We start from the raw sequence: 21121 nt of genomic DNA, 5'->3' as shown, positions 1-21121 counted from the left end.
AACCCCCAAAAGCCAAAAAAAACCAAAAGCAGGGTCTGCTCTTTCTTGAGCTTGTAATGCTGCTAGTACTTCATAACCCGTTTCAACATCTCTCATTTTGTTGATGGTATTAGTGAACAATTTTTCTCCCTGAAATAATGGAATAAGAGAAGTTGAAAATGGGTTACAAAGTATCAGTAGCATGATAAGGTCACTAAAGAACATTTTTACTTTGTTTCTTTCAGGAAAGCCATCAGTGATTTTGTCAACATTATTACTAATGATATAGGAAAAAAGGATGAAAAGCACGTTAATTAAATCTGCAGAAGACAGTAAATTGGGAGGTTTTACAAACAGCACTGAGGACAAAAAAGAGATAACACAAAGAGACCTCTACTAAGGAGAAAAAGGATATCGGCTTCTGGGGCTGTCAATCTGTCACCTTTTATGAGTAATGAGAACTCAACTTTTTAAATAACTAAACTTATCTAAAATAGGAGTGTAAAGTAAAATGAGATACAACTCAGAAAAGTAATAAAAACACAGATATGCAAAAGGAATAAGATAGTTGAAAAACAATAATGCTGAAATGCACAATAGGCAGGATATGATAACCTTGTAATATGACATGCTGGCAAAAGAGGTTGATGCAATTTGGGGCTACATATACAAAAGCATCATATCATCAACCATGGAGGTGATCAATTTTTTTTTATAGTAAATATGGGCACATTCTGCTCTGGGGGTTTCAATCCTAGAAAAATGTCAACAAATTGGAGCAAATTCATAGAAGGGTGACAAAGGAATAAATAGCTAGATTATTCTCCCTTTGAACCATAGAGAACATTAAAACATTTTAATATAAGTATTCCCAAGAGTTCTCAGCCAAGTCCAGATGTGAGGGAACCACTGCCTGCTTCTGGCGCTTGATAGCTAGTTATAGGATTAATGGAATGGTAAGACTGAATTAAAATGAAGGAAGGAAAATTTAGGGATCTATTCTTGATAGCCAAGCTAACTGAAATTTATTAGTGTGGAATAGTCTCTAATGTGACACAGTGGAATTCCCACTTACATTCAAAAACATAAATGTGGGAACAATCCTGCATTGGTGGTCCTGGGCAAGATCACTCCTTCAGTGTTTTTCATCAACTAATGTGTATAACTCTGCAACTTTTAAAGAAAAATCATGATTTGAGATGTTGCTAGCTGCTCCGATGTTCTCTTATCTATCCTAGGTTCTTATATAGTGCCTCAGAAGTACGGTACGTGAAAGCTTAGAGACAAAACCAAATTCTGCATGGTGGAAGTCCTCTGTTAATTGGAAATCAGAGTAATGGGAGAATGATTCTTTCAATTCTTTCTGCATAAAACTAGTTTGTTAAAACGGTCAACTGGATAAATCTTTGGCCATGAGCGAGCCAAGGAGGCTGAATGTATCAGGGGATTGGCTAAGCAATATGGAACCTGCCAGATTCATATGATGGTCAGGTTTGTAGGAACTGAACGTTGTTACCATTTCACTGTTGTTCAGAGACTTCTGTGTAATGAATTGGTGCACTCAGATGTTGAATTTCAGCTTTCAAACAAGCTTTCAAATATGGTAAAGGCTGCCTTAAGATAAAGAAAAGGTATGGAAAAAATCTTATCAATACAATAGAGATTATCCTTGGATTTAGCAAAGGTAGGAAGGTTAATGGCAGATTAGTAATGGCATGTGGGACCTGTTGTAGAATGAAAACTGGCTAAGTTAAATCTACTCAGTTCCTTTTGGCTAAGGCTATGTTTTAGTCACGGGTATTTTTAGTAAAAGTCATGGACAGGACATGAGCAGTAACCTGTCCATGACTTTTACTATATACCCCTAACTAAAACTTGGGTAGGGGGCCGCGGGTGCTCTGGGGGAGGTAGCCCGGGCCCCCACTGGTCCAGAGAGTGGGGGTAGGCTGCAGCACATTGCCTGGGACCCTCACTGGTGCTGAGAGGGGTTGGGGGGTGGGCTGCAGCACATGGCCTGGGACCCCCACTGGTGCTGGCAGGGGAGGGTCGGCGGGGCTTACAGGGGCTCCCTACCCGACTGTGTGTGATGCTGCAGCTCCTAGGCAGTGAACGGGCAAGAGGGCTCTGTGCACTGCTTCCATCACGAACACCAGCTGCACAGATTCCATTGGCCAGGAACTGCAGCCAATGGGAACTGTGGGGGTGGGAGCAGCGGGGGCAGACAGTGCGTGGACCCCCCTGGCCCCTCTGCCTAGGAGCTGTAGGGCCATGCCAGTGGGAGCCACGGAGGCCCCCACCCCGAGGTAAGTACCCCTCACCACACACCCCAATCCCCTGCCTCTAGCCCTTAGCCCTCTCCCACACACCCAAATTGCTGTTGCTGGCCCAGGGGCTAACCAGCTCTGGCAGTCCCTAAGCCAGCACCAGCTGCTGCTGAAGTCACAAAGTCACAGAATCTGTGACTTCCGTGACAGACTCACAGTCTTACTTATGGCCAAAAGATAAACAAAAAGAGGAAAACAGGGATAAAGATGAAATGGTAAAAAAAAAATCAGCCAGAAAGGATAAAAAGAGCATATACCAATAGACAGATATTGGAAGCAGAAATGGCAACTATGATCAGGAGATGTAAACGCTCTATCAAACCACTAAATGACTTGCTGGAGATTTTAGCTGCAACTGGGAAAGTCCAATAAAGATAAACAAAGGAAAACCCTTAACTTTGCAGAGCAAAACACGGACAGAACATTTCCATGGTATCCTTAACTGACTCCCCCTTCAGGAATAATATTTCACTTTGAAAAGGGAGAGAAGAGGAAAGTGGATGAATTGAAAGTAACCATTGTAAGATTAAAGAACAATATATCACCAGGTGAAGATCAAATCACAGCAGAGCTGCTTAATGTAAGTGGAGAGGTCAACATCAAAATCCTGCTACGTCACTTCCGTTTGGAATGGGAGAAGGAACACATTCCAGAAGAATGAAGAGAGGGATTATAATCAAACTCCTCAAAGGAAGAGATAAGAGTGATTGTAACAAGTGGCAGGGGATTTCGCTGCTTTCAGTTCCAGAGAAAGCTTTCTGGGTAATCACCCTACATAGAATTAGAGTGATCATAGATGATAACAGACAGAACAACCAGTTGGTTTTTTGCCCAGATCGATCTTGTGTAAACCAGAACTTCACCTGTGCAATATTGTAAAGCAAAGTAACGTACCGTAACTGTCAGTAGTCCTGAATTTTGTGAATTTCCAAAAGGGGTTTGATAATGCAGATAGAGAATCACTGTGGCAGTTAATATAAGTCTGTGGAGTCCCTAGTAATATCATTCAAATTATTAAAAAATTCTATCAGACCACTCAGTGTACAGTTCAGATAAACTTCAGGAGCTAGTTGACTGGCTTAATGTTTACACTTGTGTCAGGGAAGCTAGTATCTTGTCCCTATCTTGTTTGGCATTGACTTTGTTATGTGACAGATCATAAGTATGGCAACAGGTATTGAACGGATAGATGTTGAGCTTGGAGACTGATTTGCAGACAGACAATATCTGTCTTATAAATAAATCAGTTGAAGACAGGCAGAAAGACAGATGGTTTTACAAATTCTGACAAGCAAACTTGTCTTATCAATAAATCAAACCTGGAAGTTATACAAGTTAGTTTACCTATCACTGATTGTATCTACCTGGAAGTTTAAAGCTTTGAAAATAATGATTAATTTTGCTTATCTCAGGTCTGTCATTCATGATACTGATGATTGTGTTTGATGTAAAGTCTAGAATAGGAAAAGTAAATGGTGTATTTAAAAAACTCAATATCTTATGGACATTCAACATGATTAGCAAAAACACCAAACTTAAGATCTTTGGAAGCAATGTCCTAAGAATCTTCCTATACAGAGTAGAGTCCTGGGAATATAGTAAGTCTATGATATGCAAACCGAATAGCCTTCAATGCAGGTGTCTGCCTAGAATAACGAAAGTAAAATGGGCTGATAAAATAAGTAATTAAGAAGTCATAGAATAGACACAACTACCTACAACAGTACAAGAAGTATGGGAAAAGAGATGGACATACCTGGGACATCTTTTAAGAATACTCAATAATAGGCTACCTAAACAAGCATTTGTTTGGTGATTCCAGGGATGGAATCAGTGATGGAGAGGCTGACCTAGAGGCATAGCATAATAAAGTGGCATTATTTCATATCAATATAAAAGACCAGAAGAAACAAGCCCAAGATAGGGATGATCAGTACCATTTGACTTCTGTGCCTGAGGCCTTGGGAAGCATGATGATGGACAACTCAGTTGTTCAGTTTTACACCTCCATGTCACACATACAAAAATAATTACAACCAGTACTAACTGACACAGTTATTGGCCATCTCTGCAGAGCTGACAAGTACAGAGTGGACACAGATTTCATAATTACATTTAATGTATTTGTTTAGATTTATATAACAATAAAACGATGCCAGTGCAAGAGCCCAATGTACCCTGAAGCACATTTGATGTTAGACCTGTAGGGATCTTTAAAAATAACATCACAGTACAGATCAAAATGTAACAAATGCATTCAAACCCTACATGCTTAAAACACTGTGTGAGGTTTTATCTGCACAACTCATAATAAAGTCAAGGAAGATTCTGGGGTTAAAATGCTGTGCACCTTTGAAACTGTATCCTTCAAAATATGTCTATGTAGAGACATAGGAGGCGGATAATGGGGCAATACTCAAATGTGCATTTAAGTGTAGCCAGATGGACCATACAAAGGAAGGTATACTTCTCCACACAAGCTGAGTGCTACTGCAGATATAGCCATACACAAAGCTTCGCATATAGCATTTCAAGCTATGAATCACAAACTACATCACTGTTCATCATTATGACGACTCCTCTGACAATGAAGATTAAACAAGCCAAAAAACATGCTCCCAGAATTAGGTTGAAAACCCTGACAGTGCACCTCCTTGGGAAGCATCACCCAGAAGACTATTCCAGATCTGAGGAACATAGAAAATGAAGAGGTGTAAATGAACATATTACTACTACCTGACAAAAGTCTTGTTTCACTTGATTTCAAAAAGTTGTATAGGCAGTAAGAACTGTACAAGGATCTAGAACCAAGGTATATTTTGAAAAACTGAGGAGTCTGGATAGAGAGGGGCATTTCTGTTCAGTTCCTGTTGGACAGGGATCCACATCACAAAGCCACCAGCATATAATTGTTTTAGCAATCTCAGCAGAGAGGCCCAATGACTGAACAGGCATGGAGAATTAGCTACCTTGTTACCGGCAGAAGTGGTTCCTCCAGAACAAGGTACGAGGTTCAGATACATCATAAAGCTGGTATAAGGGAGATTACACTGCCCCTGTCAATGCTATATCTGTTCAAGGGGTAAATGGAGGATTTGGTCATTAGAATGGTCACTCCAACACTTTTCTCAAGTACTAAATTAACTCGGAAAGGACAAGTTCTGCTTACATAACCCTCCCTAAATTTCAGAAGTATAGCTAAGCCTTTGGGGGTCTAATTAAATGTGAGCAGCAAAAAACAATCAAGCTGAAAATTTGCTATTTGCCTTCTGGGTAACCTATCAAGCAGATGAAGCTAAGGACACATGCAGTGCATTTTTCCCTATCACAGTAAGATCCTTTTTGAAGTTCTACTACAGCCGAACACCAAACACCTCTGTTCTCCAGGAACTGCTGCACAGGTAGCCAGCGGGTAAGTGCTCATTATTTGTCACTAAGAAATACTGCATCTTCAGCAGTGTTATGGGGAGGAGAGAGAGGGACTGTCAGAGAAGTCCCACATTGCTAAATATTGTTAACATGTATGTAACCCAAACTATGAGAAGAGTCAAAATGTAATTGTAGCCCATAGACTTGTAACCTTTAGGAATATGATCTTTTCCACCTGTTCAGGATTCAGTTTTCTTCTTTTGACACTGACCATATTTCTAGCAGAACTAACGACTTTCAGAATGACATTGGAGGATGACTAGCCAAATTGTTTACCATCCTACTTCTATAAAAAAGAATCCTGTTATGATATAGTCATTTTCTTTTGTATGAACTGTTCACTGCAGTAGTTGAATGCATGCATGTCTCTTCTGACATTTCACTTTCAGTTTAATAACACCAGCAACCACTGTCAAAGTTACAAAATCCACTTACTTGTTTGGGGAGACAGATGGACAGATATCATCTTCAAATGGTGTTATTTACACATGTGGGAAGTGACATGTTCTTGATTTAGAGAGATTTTCATAAATTGACATTTTTTGTGATATGATCTCACACCAAATACCCAATAAAAAGGCAGGACTGTACATTAATTAACCTTCTGGACCACTGCTTAAAGTAGCGTCCCAGAAAAAATACATCTATAGGCAGTGTCTAAATGCTGAAGTGGAAGAACTGGCTTTCTATACACAAATATTTTATTTTCCAGGTACACCAGCAGGCAGATTATACCTCACCTATTATTATGCCTTCTGCAGCACTGAAAGATGTGCTGAAATCCACATACGTTTGAATAGGTTTCAGGTGTAAACATATGAAAATACAGTAGGTTTGTTTATAATTTTATTTTCCTGGACCCTGCTTTCAAATTGGACATATCTGTTGCAGAAGTAATGGTCCAAAAAGTTAACTAATGTACAGGCTGTGACACTGGCAAACCAGCTAACCTGTGTATGACCCATGGCAACAAGAGACATTACAATTGTATCAGGACAATTCACTTGCATGTGAACATCAAAGAGATGTACTAGACCAGCAATCACTAACCCATTCACTCTAGTAATAGAAATCAAGGGTAGATGCTAAATGTGTTTGCCAGTGTATCTGTATCCTGTTAGAAATTTACCAATGTAACCAAATTGGCTTTTAGATGCTAAATCCTTTTCAGGTCTTAATTGCCTTGCATTATGTATGCAACTGTGTTCAGTTAACCTTAAGGTCAAAGATGTGAGACACTGCAGGAAACTAATAATATTATCTATGTCTTTAGTTTTTCCATCCCTGTTATCATGAATGACTGGCTGTTGCCTTCTGAGTATAACTAGATTACCTGTGTATGCATAAAAACAATGAGGAGTCTGGTGGCACCTTAAAGACTAACAGATTTATTTGGGCATAAGCTTTTGTGGATAAAAAAAACAAACCCACTTCTTCAGATTCATGGTGTGAAAATTACAGATACAGGCATAAATATACTGGCAATGCCCCTCTTCCATGTACACCTCTGCAATCTATGTACAATGTACAATGCATGTACTCTGCAATGCTCCTCTGCCATGTACATTGGCCAAACTGGACAGTCTCTATGTAAAAGAATAAATGGACACAAATCAGACATCAGGAAAGGTAACATAGAAAATCCAGTAGGAAAACACTTCAATCTTCCTTGACATTCAATAACAGATTTAAAAGTAGCCATTCTTCAACAAAAAAACTTCAAAAATAGACTTCAAAGAGAAACTGCAGAGCTACAATTCATTTGCGAACTTAACACCATTAATTTGGGCATGAATAGGGATGGGGATTGGCTGGCTCAGTACAAAAGCAATTTTCCCTCTCTTGGGATTGACACCTCCTCATCAATTATTGGGAGTGGACCACATCCACCCTGACTGAATTGGCCCTGTCAACACTGTTTCTCCACTTGTAAGGTAACTCCCTTCTCTTCATGTGTCAGTATATTTATGGCTGCAGCTGTAATTTTCACCCCATGCATCTGAAGAAGTGAGGTTTTTACCCATGAAAGCTTATGCCCAAATAAATCTGTTAGTCTTTAAGACATGTAACAGGTTGGACTCACCGCCACAGAGCCTCCTGCTGGTTTTTCCAAGAATTAGCTCTGTCCAGCACTGGAGTGCTCTTTGCAGGTGATGTTTCACCTATTGTTTGCTCTGCTGTTTCCTCTGTCTGTGGGGGTCTGCATTGCTCCCGGACCACGGCATCTTCTTTAGGGCATGGCCTCCCGGCTGTGCCCCACCTCCATTATCTCCCACCCTTCCTTCACCTGGCTTCTAGCGGCCCTCGCTCAAGGCAAGCTGCAGTCCTTTGGCTCAAGCCTGCACTCAGGTGGAGCTGCAAATAGTCAATCAGGCTAGTCTCTTGTTCAGAGTGGAGCAGTAAACAAAGTCTCTCAGCTCCACCTATACTCCAGTGGGCTGCCAATAGTTAACGAGCACAAGCTCTGGCTCAGAGCAGGGCGGGAAACAAAGTTATTCAGATCCAACCTGCACTCAGTTGGGGCTTCTTACAATTAATGAGCCTAAGCTCTGGTTCCTAGCTGGGTGGGAAACAAAATCTCTCAGCTTGGCCCTATACTCAAAGTCATTTACGTCAGGCTTTCCTTCAGCTAGCCTGCGGGAGCGAGAGACTGCCACCCACCTCTTGAGTGGCAGGGGGGACGCAGGCCCTCCCACTCCACTGCATCCTGGCCCAGGGCCCTGAGGGTGGCAGAAGGGTCTGCCACCTCATCAGTGGTGATCTAAGCCGCAACACGCTGACTCACCCTCTGCCAGCGTTGCAGGCAAACAGGGGTCTACTACCCCGGGCCACTTCCATGTTCCCCTTCATTGGTACCTGCTGGTCCAGGGACGCAAGATGCTCTGCGGGGGCCTTAGCTGCTAGCAGAAGCTCTGCTGGGGGTTGGGTCCGAGCCAGCCATCTGTCTCCTGAGGAATCGGGTCGTCCAGGGGTCCGGGTGGCCTGGGCCAGTCTTCTGCTTCTGCCGAGGTGAGGTCAGGTCAGTCCAGGGTCCAGGCGGTCCAGACAAGTCATCTGCACTCTGTGTGCCTGCTACCATCTCCCAGCGCCAGCGTTCAGGGGAAGCGTCTGTCCCCTTCCGTGGCTGGGCTCCCAATGAGCTTCTGGGTCCCACCTTTATACTTCTGACAACTTCTGCTAAAGTATCCCCAAGTATTGTCAATATTTAATACCTTGACCCGATTTTGTTTTCCACCACTGTAAGATGCAACAATTATTATAAAGTGCCCTGAATCTTCTCCTCTACTGGAAATCTTATCTAACAATACTAACCCTGTATGGCTTTGTGTCCCTTTGTAGTGCCTACACCACATATTAAGTGTTTTTGAGTCTGCTCCTTTGCTTTGCTTCTTTAGCTCAAATACTAGAAGATCATGTTTTAAATGGAGGCCCAAGGTTCATTCTTCTTCAGATAACCACCTAACTCACCATACTGAATCATCATAGAAATAAGCCTACATTCTCTATAACAATGCAGAACAGGCATTTAATAGGGTAGAATTGCCCTACTGGCTCTGCTATGCTTTCATTGGCAGTTTATAGAATTCAGGGGTTCTAACTGATTGTATCAAAATTGTTCTATTGCCTCTAAAGGGCAGCTGGTGATAAACAGTAACTGTGAAAATAAGAAAATAAGAAGTTAACACACAACATGTTAAATGATCTCATTGTGATCACAGCTTCACATACTAGGAATTCTGTGCTTTGATAGATTCAATCATTTAAATTTCATAACCAGATTTGCATTGCAACACAATGACTTGATGGCAATTTCAAATGATTTAGTATTTTCAGTATTGTGGAATGTCTTTATCATCCCTCCTTATTAGAATTAGCAATGGATGACAATGCAGACTATGTCCTGTTCTGATGTTAAAGATGGGGAGTCCAAGAACAGTGGCACAGGTCAGCAAGGAACCCAGTAGAAGTCAATCACAGTTCAAGTCTCTGACTTTACATTTGATTGGTAATGAACCATGAGGATTATTCAATCCAATCTAGTGCTACTCTGAGGGATACATTTTGCCTTCTACTTGTGCAAGTGTTGCTGAGGTAGGTACAATGAACCTCTTTGCATTCTTGAGAAAGACATGACTTTAATCCCTGCACTCCAGGGATAGCAGGGAGAGCTCTCTCATGGTACTCTAGGGAATACATGCAACCCTGAATGGGTGGAGGGAGGGGACCAAAGCGTTGATCTTCCTGCTCCACACTAGCCCAGCAACAACAGCTAGGCATGGGGTTGGGGGGGGGGCACAATACAACATCCTAATTGATGGTTCCTTTAAGATGGCATCCTAAAGCACTGCAGGATTTTGGAGCTCCCCTAGAGCTGAGTGTTTCTGCCCACCTTGAGGTTTCAGCAAAATCAATTTAAAAACCATGCAAGTCTGTAATCTGTACAGAGGCATCTTGTATATGGATGTGACATATAAAGCTGAGACAATGATTATTTAATTACTGTTAAAACTTCTGCACCTGGAGACCCAGCCAACAGCTTATTGCCTGTAAACAGCAATCAGTTCTGGTGTGTGAGGTTCCTGTTATGCTAAACACAGAGGAAGCATAAAGCAGTAAATCACATCAGCAGGAGCAGACACTCATGGTTCAAGGGTAGAAGATGGCTGGATAGTGGGAATTCCATCATGCATCCCTTGCATGCCCTGTAAAACAACAAGGAGCAACACTGGCACCAACTTAAGCTGCATTCTTAATGCAGAAAGGGGCAACGCTATTTTTGATACAGCTTTCAGAGAAAAACATCCTGCAACACAATTTGTAGGATTCCACAATGATCAGCTCTCTCTTTAAGAAGGCTATGGACAGCTTTTCTACAGAGCATGTGACAGTGAATAAGAACCATGCATCACACACAACACTACTAGTCCCTTATTGCGCAGGATCAGAGTAAATGATACTTTTCTTTTTGGTTTAATTTACTTAATCTTCTTTGAGAAGATTATATATAATTTTTGCTTCATATGCCAACTTAACAACGAGCAACAGATGAGATAACCGGACTCAGATACTGCTAAGTAATTTTAATACAAACTTTTTGGCTAAAGAATGATTGCTCATTGTTTGCATCAATATGACTGTTGAATCTTCATCAATAATTAGCACATGATAAACATATGGTATTAGAAACCAATTAAAAGCCATACCAGTCAATTAAAAAATTCAGAGCCAAATTCTGCCTTTTGATTTATCCATGTAGCCCAAGCTAGATAAATCTACATAGGATGGTATATCACAACGACAATGAACAATAGTGACACACAAATCCCTGCAAAGACAGACCTGAAAAAAGAAGCCACATGCAAAATGTGAGAAGAGTCAAAAAGATAAACTACTGCTCCACTGTTCTGATACTGCTGCTGTTGAGTAAATGAAAATCCAGATAGATATGCCTCAAAGTGAATTGATCCTCAGAGCCTAATTGGGTCTCTGGCATTCATGTTGCATCTGGTGCTCATTTATAAATATATAATTTATTAAGACTAATATATTATCAGTTGATCTAACTGTAAAGTAAAATGGAGAAGGAGCCTAACTACTGAAGAACAATTAATCAATACACAGATGCCCAAGAGAGTGTGTATAAATAATTACAATCCCTGAGAAATAATCAAATTGGTAGTGATGGTGAAACATGAATTTAATTATGTCTCTGATCTGAACTACAGTAGCAGAAGATAGAAAGTAATTATCATAGTATTGGTCAATGAAGGCCTTACTCCTTAGAAGAAAATTACGGGAAACAGTTATTAAATTATTTGAAACACAAACTTGTTAGCCTTCAAATGTAACCCCACATGGAGTTTGCCAGCTTCTGGAATTCTGGACTGCGACTCCAGGGGGCCCTACCCTATGAATGATGATAATAATGGCTACCAGGGTCCTCCAACATCATTTCCCAGCACACTTGGCATAACAGATGGCAACGGAATGGACTAGAAATTACAGCTGAGGCCAAAAGGGAGGCTTCTGCATGGGTTGATATGGACAAGGAGTATGCTAGCCCAATGATGAGCCAGGGCTTTTCGGGCTTTCAGGGTATGTTTACAGTGCACCTGAGAGTGAGCCTCCCAGCCCAGGTCCATGGATCTGTATTAGCAGGGCTCATGCTAGCGCATTAAAAATCGCAGTGTGAATGTTACTTTGTTGTTGCAACTCCAGAAAGCTTGAGAGCCTGAGTTCCAGCTAAAGCCCCCATGTGTACACAGCTATTTTCAGCACACTAGCATGAGCCCTGTGAGCACAAGTCTGTCTACCCAGGCTGGGAGGCTCACTCCCAGATACAGTGCAGACATACCCCCATGGGGTGGGGGCCAGCCTGGCTAAGAGACAGAGGCTCATTTTCATTTCAGTTTTGAATTTGAGAGCTGAGAGAGAAGCAGAACATCTCAGAGAGCCTCTGATTAACTCCCCTTCCCACAAAGAGAGTCTTTGAACTGCTGTGGGATCTGGTGCATCACAGTTCCAGCCCTGTGGAGACCAGTGTTCAGAGAGGTAGTGAACTGACGAGGCAAGGACTACCAAGAACCAGCTAAAACCTACACAGTTCTTCAGACCAGGGAGCCAGAAGAGGACACTGCCCCACCCAGGGGCAAACCCACGTAAGAGGTTTTGTTTAAGCCAGCCAGTGTTCACAGTGCTGCAGCACTCATCTTCCGACATCTCCAGTGTCCTCCCTGCCTGGCAAGGAGGCAGAGAGGGAGCTGGGAAAGAGCTGTGATAGAAGGGAGGTGGGAAATTTGTTGATGTTTTAGTACTCAGTTAACCATAACCCTTTCCTTCCTCGGATCCTATTTTCCTGCCCACAATAAAATCTCCCTTTGTTATACCGTTGGTTTTCAGTGTGTCATTTCTTTGATGGGATTTGTGTTAATGTACTTTGTTTCATGTGTACTGGTTTTATACTCCTTGCCAGCAGTGATAGCATTATTCATTTCTCCAAAGGGTAGCACCCTTTGTGTCTTGGGCAGAGTGAAGAGTCACCTGGCATGGAGCCACCAAGTGTCACAAAAAAGAGCTTTTTTAGCAGACACCACATGTGGGGGATGTGGCTATTGGGAAATGCACAGGATGCATAAAAAGGATTTATTTTATAAAGTGGACCACAGAATGAAAAAGTCAATTATCCATGATGGAATTTCCCATACTTGGAATGGAAGTTACTTAAAATTTACCATGTTATCTGAATTACCAGTGAGAAAATACACAAAAGGGACCTAGAGAAATTGAAACCATGAGGAGAAATTAAAATAAGAATCAGTACAGAAATTTTCTCCCCATTACACTACCTCTAACATATTAGTAACAATGCGAAAACCTTTCAGATTCTTAACTCCTATGTCTATCACCATTTTTTCTGTCCATATTTTTTCCCTACAACTCTTAATTATGCAGTCTTGTTTGGGTGGCTTCCTCTCCTTTCCATTCTCGTTACACTAGCTACTTCTTGTTTCTGGCAGTCTTCCTTTCTTCTCTTCCCCTACTCTCCACTTGAGAAGTTGTGCCTTTATTGCCATATGTTCAGATTGTTCTGCCTTCTTCCACAGTTATGATTTGAATAATTCCTTCCATTTCACTCTGTTCAATAGATATTTTAACTGCTTTTTTTGAAATCTAATCCCTTTGTAGTGCTAGCTTTTATTAACCCCTTTGTTACTCTGTTAAATTTAAGTAGCTTGTGTACACTCCTTATCATTCCTCTATTTCCCTCACATTTTCAATCAGTTCCTCCTGATCATTAGCAAGTCAGTCCAAGATGATTTTTCTTGTAGCTGCATTTTTTAGCTCATGGATTATAATCCTTTCCTGTGTGTAACTCAGGATACTTGCTGATGGTGTATGTTTGGTTGTAACTAACACCCAACAGACATCTGGGTATTTTAATTCTCCCCAGGAATCCAGTATCCTGTGGTTTCCAGTACTTAGAGCATCGGTCCCTGAATGCATCCTTAATTCTCCTCCAATCGTGTGGCATCATTTGCTTATACTAGCAATTAAGCCCTGGACGTAACTGCTGGCATGTTTCTTTATAAACCTATGCTTACATTACATTCTAAAGAATTATATATATATTTTTCCTTAATATTTCACCTGAGAGCTACCCTTTGGCTGGTTCTTTTAGTTTCCAAGGATGTTGGCTCCTCATAAATCCCTTCACATTCTCTCTTCAGTCACTACGAGCTCCCCCTAAGACTCCTCTTGCTCCCCAGCTTCTTCTTCTTATTCCAAAGCCATCTTCCTTCTTCCCCATCATTCTTCTCTCTCTGCTCTATCTTCAAATCTGCTAGCTGTGCACAAGCTCCTCTTCCTCCATCCTTCCAATCCCTCTCAAATTTCCTCTCTGCCTTTACTTTCCAATCACTTTCACTGTTCTCTCTACCTCCAGACTCCTGCCTGTTCTACCTTCTGCTCCCTCCACACTATGGCTCTTCACTTCCCCTACCTCCCTCTACCTCATATTTATCAGCCTGTGCTACCTCTTCCCCCAACCTCCTCATTCCCCAGGATCTCTTCACTCTCCTCTTGACACATCCAAGTCTCTGAATCTCACTTTACCCCCTTTTCAAACAGCCCCCTGCCCTACCCCACTGCTCCCCAATACCCATCTGTCTCAAACACCTTACCCGATCCTCCTCCCAATTGCTCTGCAAAACCTTCCTCCCTCTCTCTGAATATTTCCTTTACTTCCAAATCCCCAATCTCTCCTCTTTCCCAACCCCACATGATCTCAAACCTCTCACCAAACAAATCTTCCTGACCCCCATGCCCATTAGTCAGCCTTCTCCTCTTTCTACTCTTCACCTTTCCAGTCTCTTTTCCCACACTCCTCATTCTCTCTAATATCCACTTCTCTCCTCAAACCTCTCTTCTCCCCTCCCTAACTCAAAACTTCTTATTCCCATACCTCCCCCTCTGTTCACTTCCCTTCAGTCACCTCCTCCTCCCAAAGGCCATTATCTCCCACAGTTATTCCACTCCAAAATGCTCACCGTTTTTCCTCCTGCCCCAGCTTCCCCTGTCTTTACTGTTCTAAGGTCTCCATTACTCTGTCCCCTAAGGTTTACTAAAACTTCCACTTGTGATGTTGTTTTTCTCCATCCCTTTGTTCACATCCTCCTTGCCTCCTTCAGTCACTCTGTCTGGTAAAGTACCTCCAACCTCCCCCATTTGCTTTGTCTTATCTTCCTATCCTTCTAAATCCCTATATCTTCCCTCTCTTTTGTCTGCCTTCCCCTGACCTCCAGTTCACCTCTCAGAAATTACCCATGGTGCCTGCCTCCAAGTACCCACCCCCAAACAGCACCCCCTTCACCTTCACCTGCCTCCAAGTATCCACCTGATAGAAGTCTGCTGAGCAATTCTGCATGAAGCAGTAGCCACTGTTCTTTGCTTTCTGCTGTGCTACCGCCCCTCCTCCTTCACAGATGAATGAAATTTGGGTGGACATGTGTGTAGAGACAGACACAGATATTTGTCTCCTCTCCCTCCCTGGTTGAAAGTTGGGAGTGACCCACTCACCATAGTTACACCCTTGGATCCTAGCATTCATTATATGCATAGAAATTGATTCAAACTGTAGATATGAGAACAAGTTATCAATCTAATTTGTTTTCCACATTTATCAGTGCCAAGAGTAACTCCTGTCAGGTGAGTAATGACCGCCCATGCATTTAAATGTCAAAGTTAAACTCTGCCAACTCAGTTGAGAATATCTGAATAAAAAAAGCAGCATGATGACCAGGCAGAGAAGTGCTGTCAAAGAGCACCTGTCAGCACTGTATGAGGGAAAACATCTGTCTATAAAGATCTGAATAGGGTTTGAGAATTTCAGCACCCCTGCCAGCTGGACAGAGATTAGAGAATTAGCATTTCATTGACACAACCTTCCTAGCTTGGATGAGCTCTTTACTTAGGGATTCTAAGTACAACTGCAACTAATTCTTAGTAAACAGCTAAAAAACCTGGATGTCTTAATGTTTCTCTCTAAATTAAAAGACTCATAAAAGCTGCTTTTAGCAGTCTCAGATGATTATAGCACATGATGCTACCAGCCTGTTAAATACCATAAGCATGACAAAAGGCATGAAAAGTTAGCAATTTTCATTTCAAAATAAACAGTCAGATACAAACACATTCATCTCATCTGTTTGTCTAAATCTAATGTTCACTCTTAGATGCAAGAAACAGTGTTCCCAAATGCCACCACTACATTGCTGATGGTTTAACTCACCTGTTCTTTTATTCACAGTTTAAGCAGTCTGAAAATCAATCCAAACAGGTTATATTACAACTCTTCTGGGGAGGAATGCAGAGCAATACTCACCAAGGATGTTTCCAATGAGAGCCACAATGAATACAACAATATACCCTGCAATCAGGACCCATTCATATTCTTTGGGATGTAAATATTCCCTCCAAAGGTATTGCAGAAATTCCTCATCATTATAGTCAGCAGAGGGGATTGAAAAAGGTTCCTGAGTATCATTCAGTTCTGGAACAGAAGAGCAGTTCCTGCAAGAAGGGAGACCATCCAATTTGGTCTCGGACATCACTGGTAGTAGCCTGGGTCTGGATCAAAACCTCTCAGTACTTCAAGCTTCTGTGAAGCCCATCCATTTACACTTGTGATGTGCAATGAAAAACCCAGAGTGGGGAGAAAAGGAGAAAAAGAATGAAAAGTTACAGAGCCAATGATGACCAAGGCTTTTATGCTGCAACTTCTCCTACTATCTTTGCAGCACTTCCCAGCAAAGATGCACGCACAGCAGCTCTGAGAGAGGGAATGAGGTCTCGGCATCAGAGGCTGCAGTGACACGGGAGCCAGCACAGCACATGCTTACAAACGCATCATTCTGGCACAGAATCTGCAATACACAGCAAATCCTTGGGGGACAAAGAGGAGTGGGCAGTTTGCTTCCAAATGTGAGAGTATATGTGATCCAGCCTGTAAGCAAGAGCATACTTGCCTCACTGCCTGTGTATACAAGTGTGCTCATGCAACACGTGTCTCAAATTTAGGAATCGTTGGACAGGTGTAAGTGTATGTCTTTGTTACTCCAAAACTGCCCTTTCTAGCTCCACAGCCCCTTCCCTAGGCTACTGCCCCTCCCCTCAGCTTCCTCTTCTCATGCCCCTCTCTGTGACCCCAGTTTTCTTTCCTCCCAAGTTTCCCTTGCAGTCTGCTCTCCGTATCCCCACCATGTGTCCCCTGTCCTGTTACAGCTTTAAATATCACCAAATTAAACTCCAATTTTGGAGAGAAAAGAGCAGCAGCAGTGGAAGAGAGATGGAATGTGGGGAGCTATTGAAATCAGTGGCTGGTGACTTGGAAATCCCTTCAAATTCTGTTGGGTAAGTGGCTAAAGTAATGTGGAATTATTCTTTGCACAGTGTCCCAATGGGGGCTCCACTTCAACAGCACATGCATTCCTGCACCTTTAATCTGAGATTTTGATAGCAGTGCCTGTTCAACCTGTGCATGCATCCTACATATCCTTGTGCCCCATACCACCCTCAACTGCCTTCAGCCTGAGATGGAATGTCGAACATGCCTACTTCCCTTTTGCCAAGTCACAGTTTAGTTGGGATTTATTGTTTCTGCCTTTTGAGGGTTTGTTCTGGATGATTTCAGTATCTGGGATATGCTGGGATCCCTATGCTTAAAGTGTTGTCTTTCCTGATGGGAGGCTATCCCAGTTAGTGTTGGATGCTCTGGGTGTCTTGTGTTTAGGAGACACGCACATACCAGCTAAGTGTAAGGTTTGCTCCTCATTCAACAGCAGATCTCATAAACACGGAAATAAAGTCAAACCATGGATGATGGCGCAAGCTCTAGGATTGGCTTCTGATCCAGGATCCAAGGACCCCCCTGGACACCAGCATCTGAGCACATATACTGCTCTGTCTACCTCCAGATCCTGTTAACCAAGACCCTTGAGGGATACGTAGGCTGGTACCCTATTCACGTCTGGGTCTCAGTCACAAAAGCACTGGGAGATGTGGCACCTATGTCCATGCTGGAAGTACCAAGAGCCCAGTTCTCTAAGTCTATGGGTACCAACAAAAGGAGTAGTAGTGATATATCTCCTTCCAAGAAGTCTGGATTGCTGACTGTGAAGCAGGTTCTGGAGACCTCAGGTACCAAAGGGAGTAACAGTGAGGCTCCAAGTGATTCTAGTACTGGGAAAATGTCTAAGATGCTCTCTAAGAGCCTCATTTCTGCCAAATGAGACTTAATGATGAAGACCTCTTCTGCTTCAAGTGTTTATTTCCATATGAGCAGACATTCTACTTCAAAAAGGTCTACAACGCCAGACTCTCCATGGCTGTGATACCTGGAGAGATTTCAGATGACGGGGAATAGGGAAAATATAGTGCCAATCTACAAAAAGGGAAATAAGGATAACCCAGGGAATTACAGACCAGTCAGCTGAACTTCTATACCCAGAAAGATAATGGAGCAAATAATTAAGCAATCAATTTGCAAACATCTAGAAGATAAGGTGATAAGTAACAGTCAGCATAGATTTGTCAAGAACAAATCATGTCAAACCAACCTGTTAGCTTTCTTTGACAGGGTAACAAGCCTTGTGGATAGGGTGGAAGTGGTAGACATGGTTTATCTTGACTTTAGAAAAGATTTTGATACTGTCTCGCATGACCTTCTCATAATGAAACTAGGGAAATGCAATCTAGATGAAACTACTATAAGGTGGGTGCAAAACTGGTTGGAAAACCATTCCCAGAGAGTAGTTATCAGTGGTTCGCTGTCATGCTGGAAGCATTTAACGAGTGGAGTCCCACAGGAATCAGTTCTGGGTCTGGTTCTGTTCAATATCTTCATCATAGAGAGTACACATAAAGTTTGCGAATGATACCAATCTGGGAGGGGTTGAAAGTGAGCTGAAGGATAGGATTAAAATTCAAAATGATCTGGAGAAATGGTCTGAAGTAAATAGGATGAAATTCAGGGACAAATGCAAAGTACTCCAGTTAGGAAGGAACAATCAGTTGCACACATGCAAAATGGGAAATGACTGCCTATGAAGGAGTATTGTGGAAAGGGATCTGGGGTTCATAGTGGACCACAAGCTAAATAGGAGTCAACAGTATAACATTCTTGCAAAAAAAGTAAACATCATTCTGGGATGCATTAGCAGGAGTGTTCTAAGCAAGACAGAAGAAGTAATTCTTCCGCTCTGCTCTGTGCTGATTTAGGCCTCAATTGGAGTATTGTGTCCAGTTCTGGGTGCCACATTTCAGGAAGGGTGTGGACAAATTGGAGAAAGTCCAGAGAAGAGCAACAAAAATGATTAAAGGTCTAGAAAACATGACCTATGAGGGAAGACTGAAAAAATTGGGTTTGTTTAGTCTGGACAAGAGAAGTGTAGTGGTGGTGGGTGGGGGAAGAGAGATACTTGAAAACTGTTATACAGTGTGTGTAAAAGGTTATTACAAGGAGAAGGGAGAAAAATTGTTTTTCTTAACCTCAGAGGATAGGACAAGAAGCAATGGGCTTAAATAGCACCCAGGGCAATTTAGGTTGGACATTAGGAGAAACTTCCTAACTGTGAGGGTGGTTAAGCACTGGAATAAATTGCCGAGGAAGGCTATGGAATTTCCATCACTGGAAATTTTTACAAGCAGGTTAGACAAACACTTGTCAGGAATGGTCTAGATAATACTTAGTCCTGCCATGAGGCAGGGGACTGGACTAGATGACCTCTCAAGGTCCTTTCTAGTCCTATGATTCTACCTACCCCAGAGACCTGGACCATTACATTAATCCTGACAGAGTCTGGATGTACTCACTCAACTGCTGCACCAACACATTCAGGAAAGGTCCCTACCTCAGTACAGGCACGGCGCTAGAGTTTCTGGCGCCCTAGGCAGAATTTGGCATTTTGTGCGCTCCCCACGGGGCGTGCGGGAGCTTCTGGTTCCACTCCCATCGCACGGCCGAAGAAGGATCCTCCACCGAAATGCCGCAGGCAACAGTGGCAGTCATTGAGCTGCTCAATTGCCTGCCGCTGTTTTCCGCGGCACGTCGGCGGAAGGTCCTTCTTCAGTGGTGCAACGGGAGCAGAACCGGAAGCACCCGCGCACCCTGTGGGGAGCGCACAAAATGCTGCCCCCTGAATCCTGGCACCCTAGGCAACTGCCTAGGGTTGCCTAATGGAAGCGCCGGCCCTGCCTCAGTACCAATGCTTGCCTCTATAGGATTGTGTCCAACTCCCACTTATGTATCAATATCACAGAAGTTTAGATTTTCAAAGAATCTTGTGCCTATCAGCCAGAATTTCCATGACTTGTGTGCACTGAGTACTCCTGGGGGAAAATTAAAAATTCTGCACACAATATTTTAAAATACTGCAAAATGCTGCAAATTTTATTCGTCAAAATAACACTATATAATCACAGCCACAATCACACCAGTTTCAATTATTTTGGTAATTTATTTCAAAATACCTGTGTGGAAGTAGATTGCAATTGCTAGAGATAACAAAGTACCTGACTTGCTGCACCCAACCCTTGCTGCACCCAACCTGAGAGTGAGAACTCTGTTTTTCTTCTACACCTGTCAGCACAAAAATTCCCTCAGGAGTAGAGAGTTAAAGAAACTCTCTGCCCTCTTCACCTCACAGAGCTCGCTAGGGGGCCTGACACCCACAACCCCTCCTCACAAATCCAGCTATGAGGGCCCTCCTAGCACCCTCCTCCCCTCCAGATCCCAGCCGTGGCCTCCCCCAGCCCAGACACCCATGCCTTCCCTCCCCAAACCCAGGTGTGGCTTCCTCAGCCCAGACACCTGCCCCTTTACTGCCCAGTGATCCAGAAGGAGAAACAATCTGTTTCTGGGACCCCAGGCTTGTATGGAGTTTCCTGGTGCACTGCCATCTCCTTACCTCAGGGTATGCAGGGAACTGCAACTGTCTGGAACTCTCTAAACTCTCCTTCTCCCCCCAGCAGTGTCTTCTATGTGCAAGCTGGGATCTGCTTGGTCCAGTGGCCTATTGGCAGCCAGCAGCACCGCAGCTCATTTCTGTGGGGGAAAGAATATTATGCACAAAAACCATTAATTTCTGCACAATTCTGCATTGCACAGTGGCGCAGAATTCCCCCAGAAGTAACTGAGCACTTCTAGGTCCCAGACTCTCCACTTTTCTTTAAAACCTCTTTTACACCAGTGTTGACAATCCAGAGCAAACAGTTATCAACTCCTCCCCCCAGAAAAATGTTGATGAGTTTTCTGATTCTCAGATTTCAGTTCAATGGTATAGTCTTCAAGACACCATTCCTTTACCTATTCTGATGACCTCGTCCTCTGCTTC

At 42.7% G+C, this 21121-nt stretch overlaps 1 protein-coding gene across 1 annotated transcript in view; it reads right to left on the bottom strand.

Annotated features, from left to right (window-relative positions):
* The window catches only part of HCRTR2 (hypocretin receptor 2), a 60848-nt gene extending 40051 nt beyond the window's left edge, over nucleotides 1–20797 (bottom strand). Inside the window, exons 1-2 of the mRNA XM_032771119.2 lie at nucleotides 20696–20797; nucleotides 16114–16411 (exon numbers count right to left, since the gene is read on the bottom strand). Coding sequence (XP_032627010.1) covers nucleotides 16114–16339 — 226 coding nt within the window. The 5' untranslated portion in view covers nucleotides 16340–16411; nucleotides 20696–20797. The remainder of the gene's footprint in view (nucleotides 1–16113; nucleotides 16412–20695) is intronic.
* Between the last annotated feature and the right edge of the window lie 324 nt (nucleotides 20798–21121).

The sequence above is a fragment of the Chelonoidis abingdonii genome, chromosome 3, assembly GCF_003597395.2.
Source record: "Chelonoidis abingdonii isolate Lonesome George chromosome 3, CheloAbing_2.0, whole genome shotgun sequence".
In the NCBI taxonomy this organism is placed as follows: domain Eukaryota; kingdom Metazoa; phylum Chordata; order Testudines; family Testudinidae; genus Chelonoidis; species Chelonoidis abingdonii.
The sequence above is the reverse complement of the archived record's forward strand: the minus strand, read 5'-3'. Positions and strand labels throughout refer to the sequence as shown.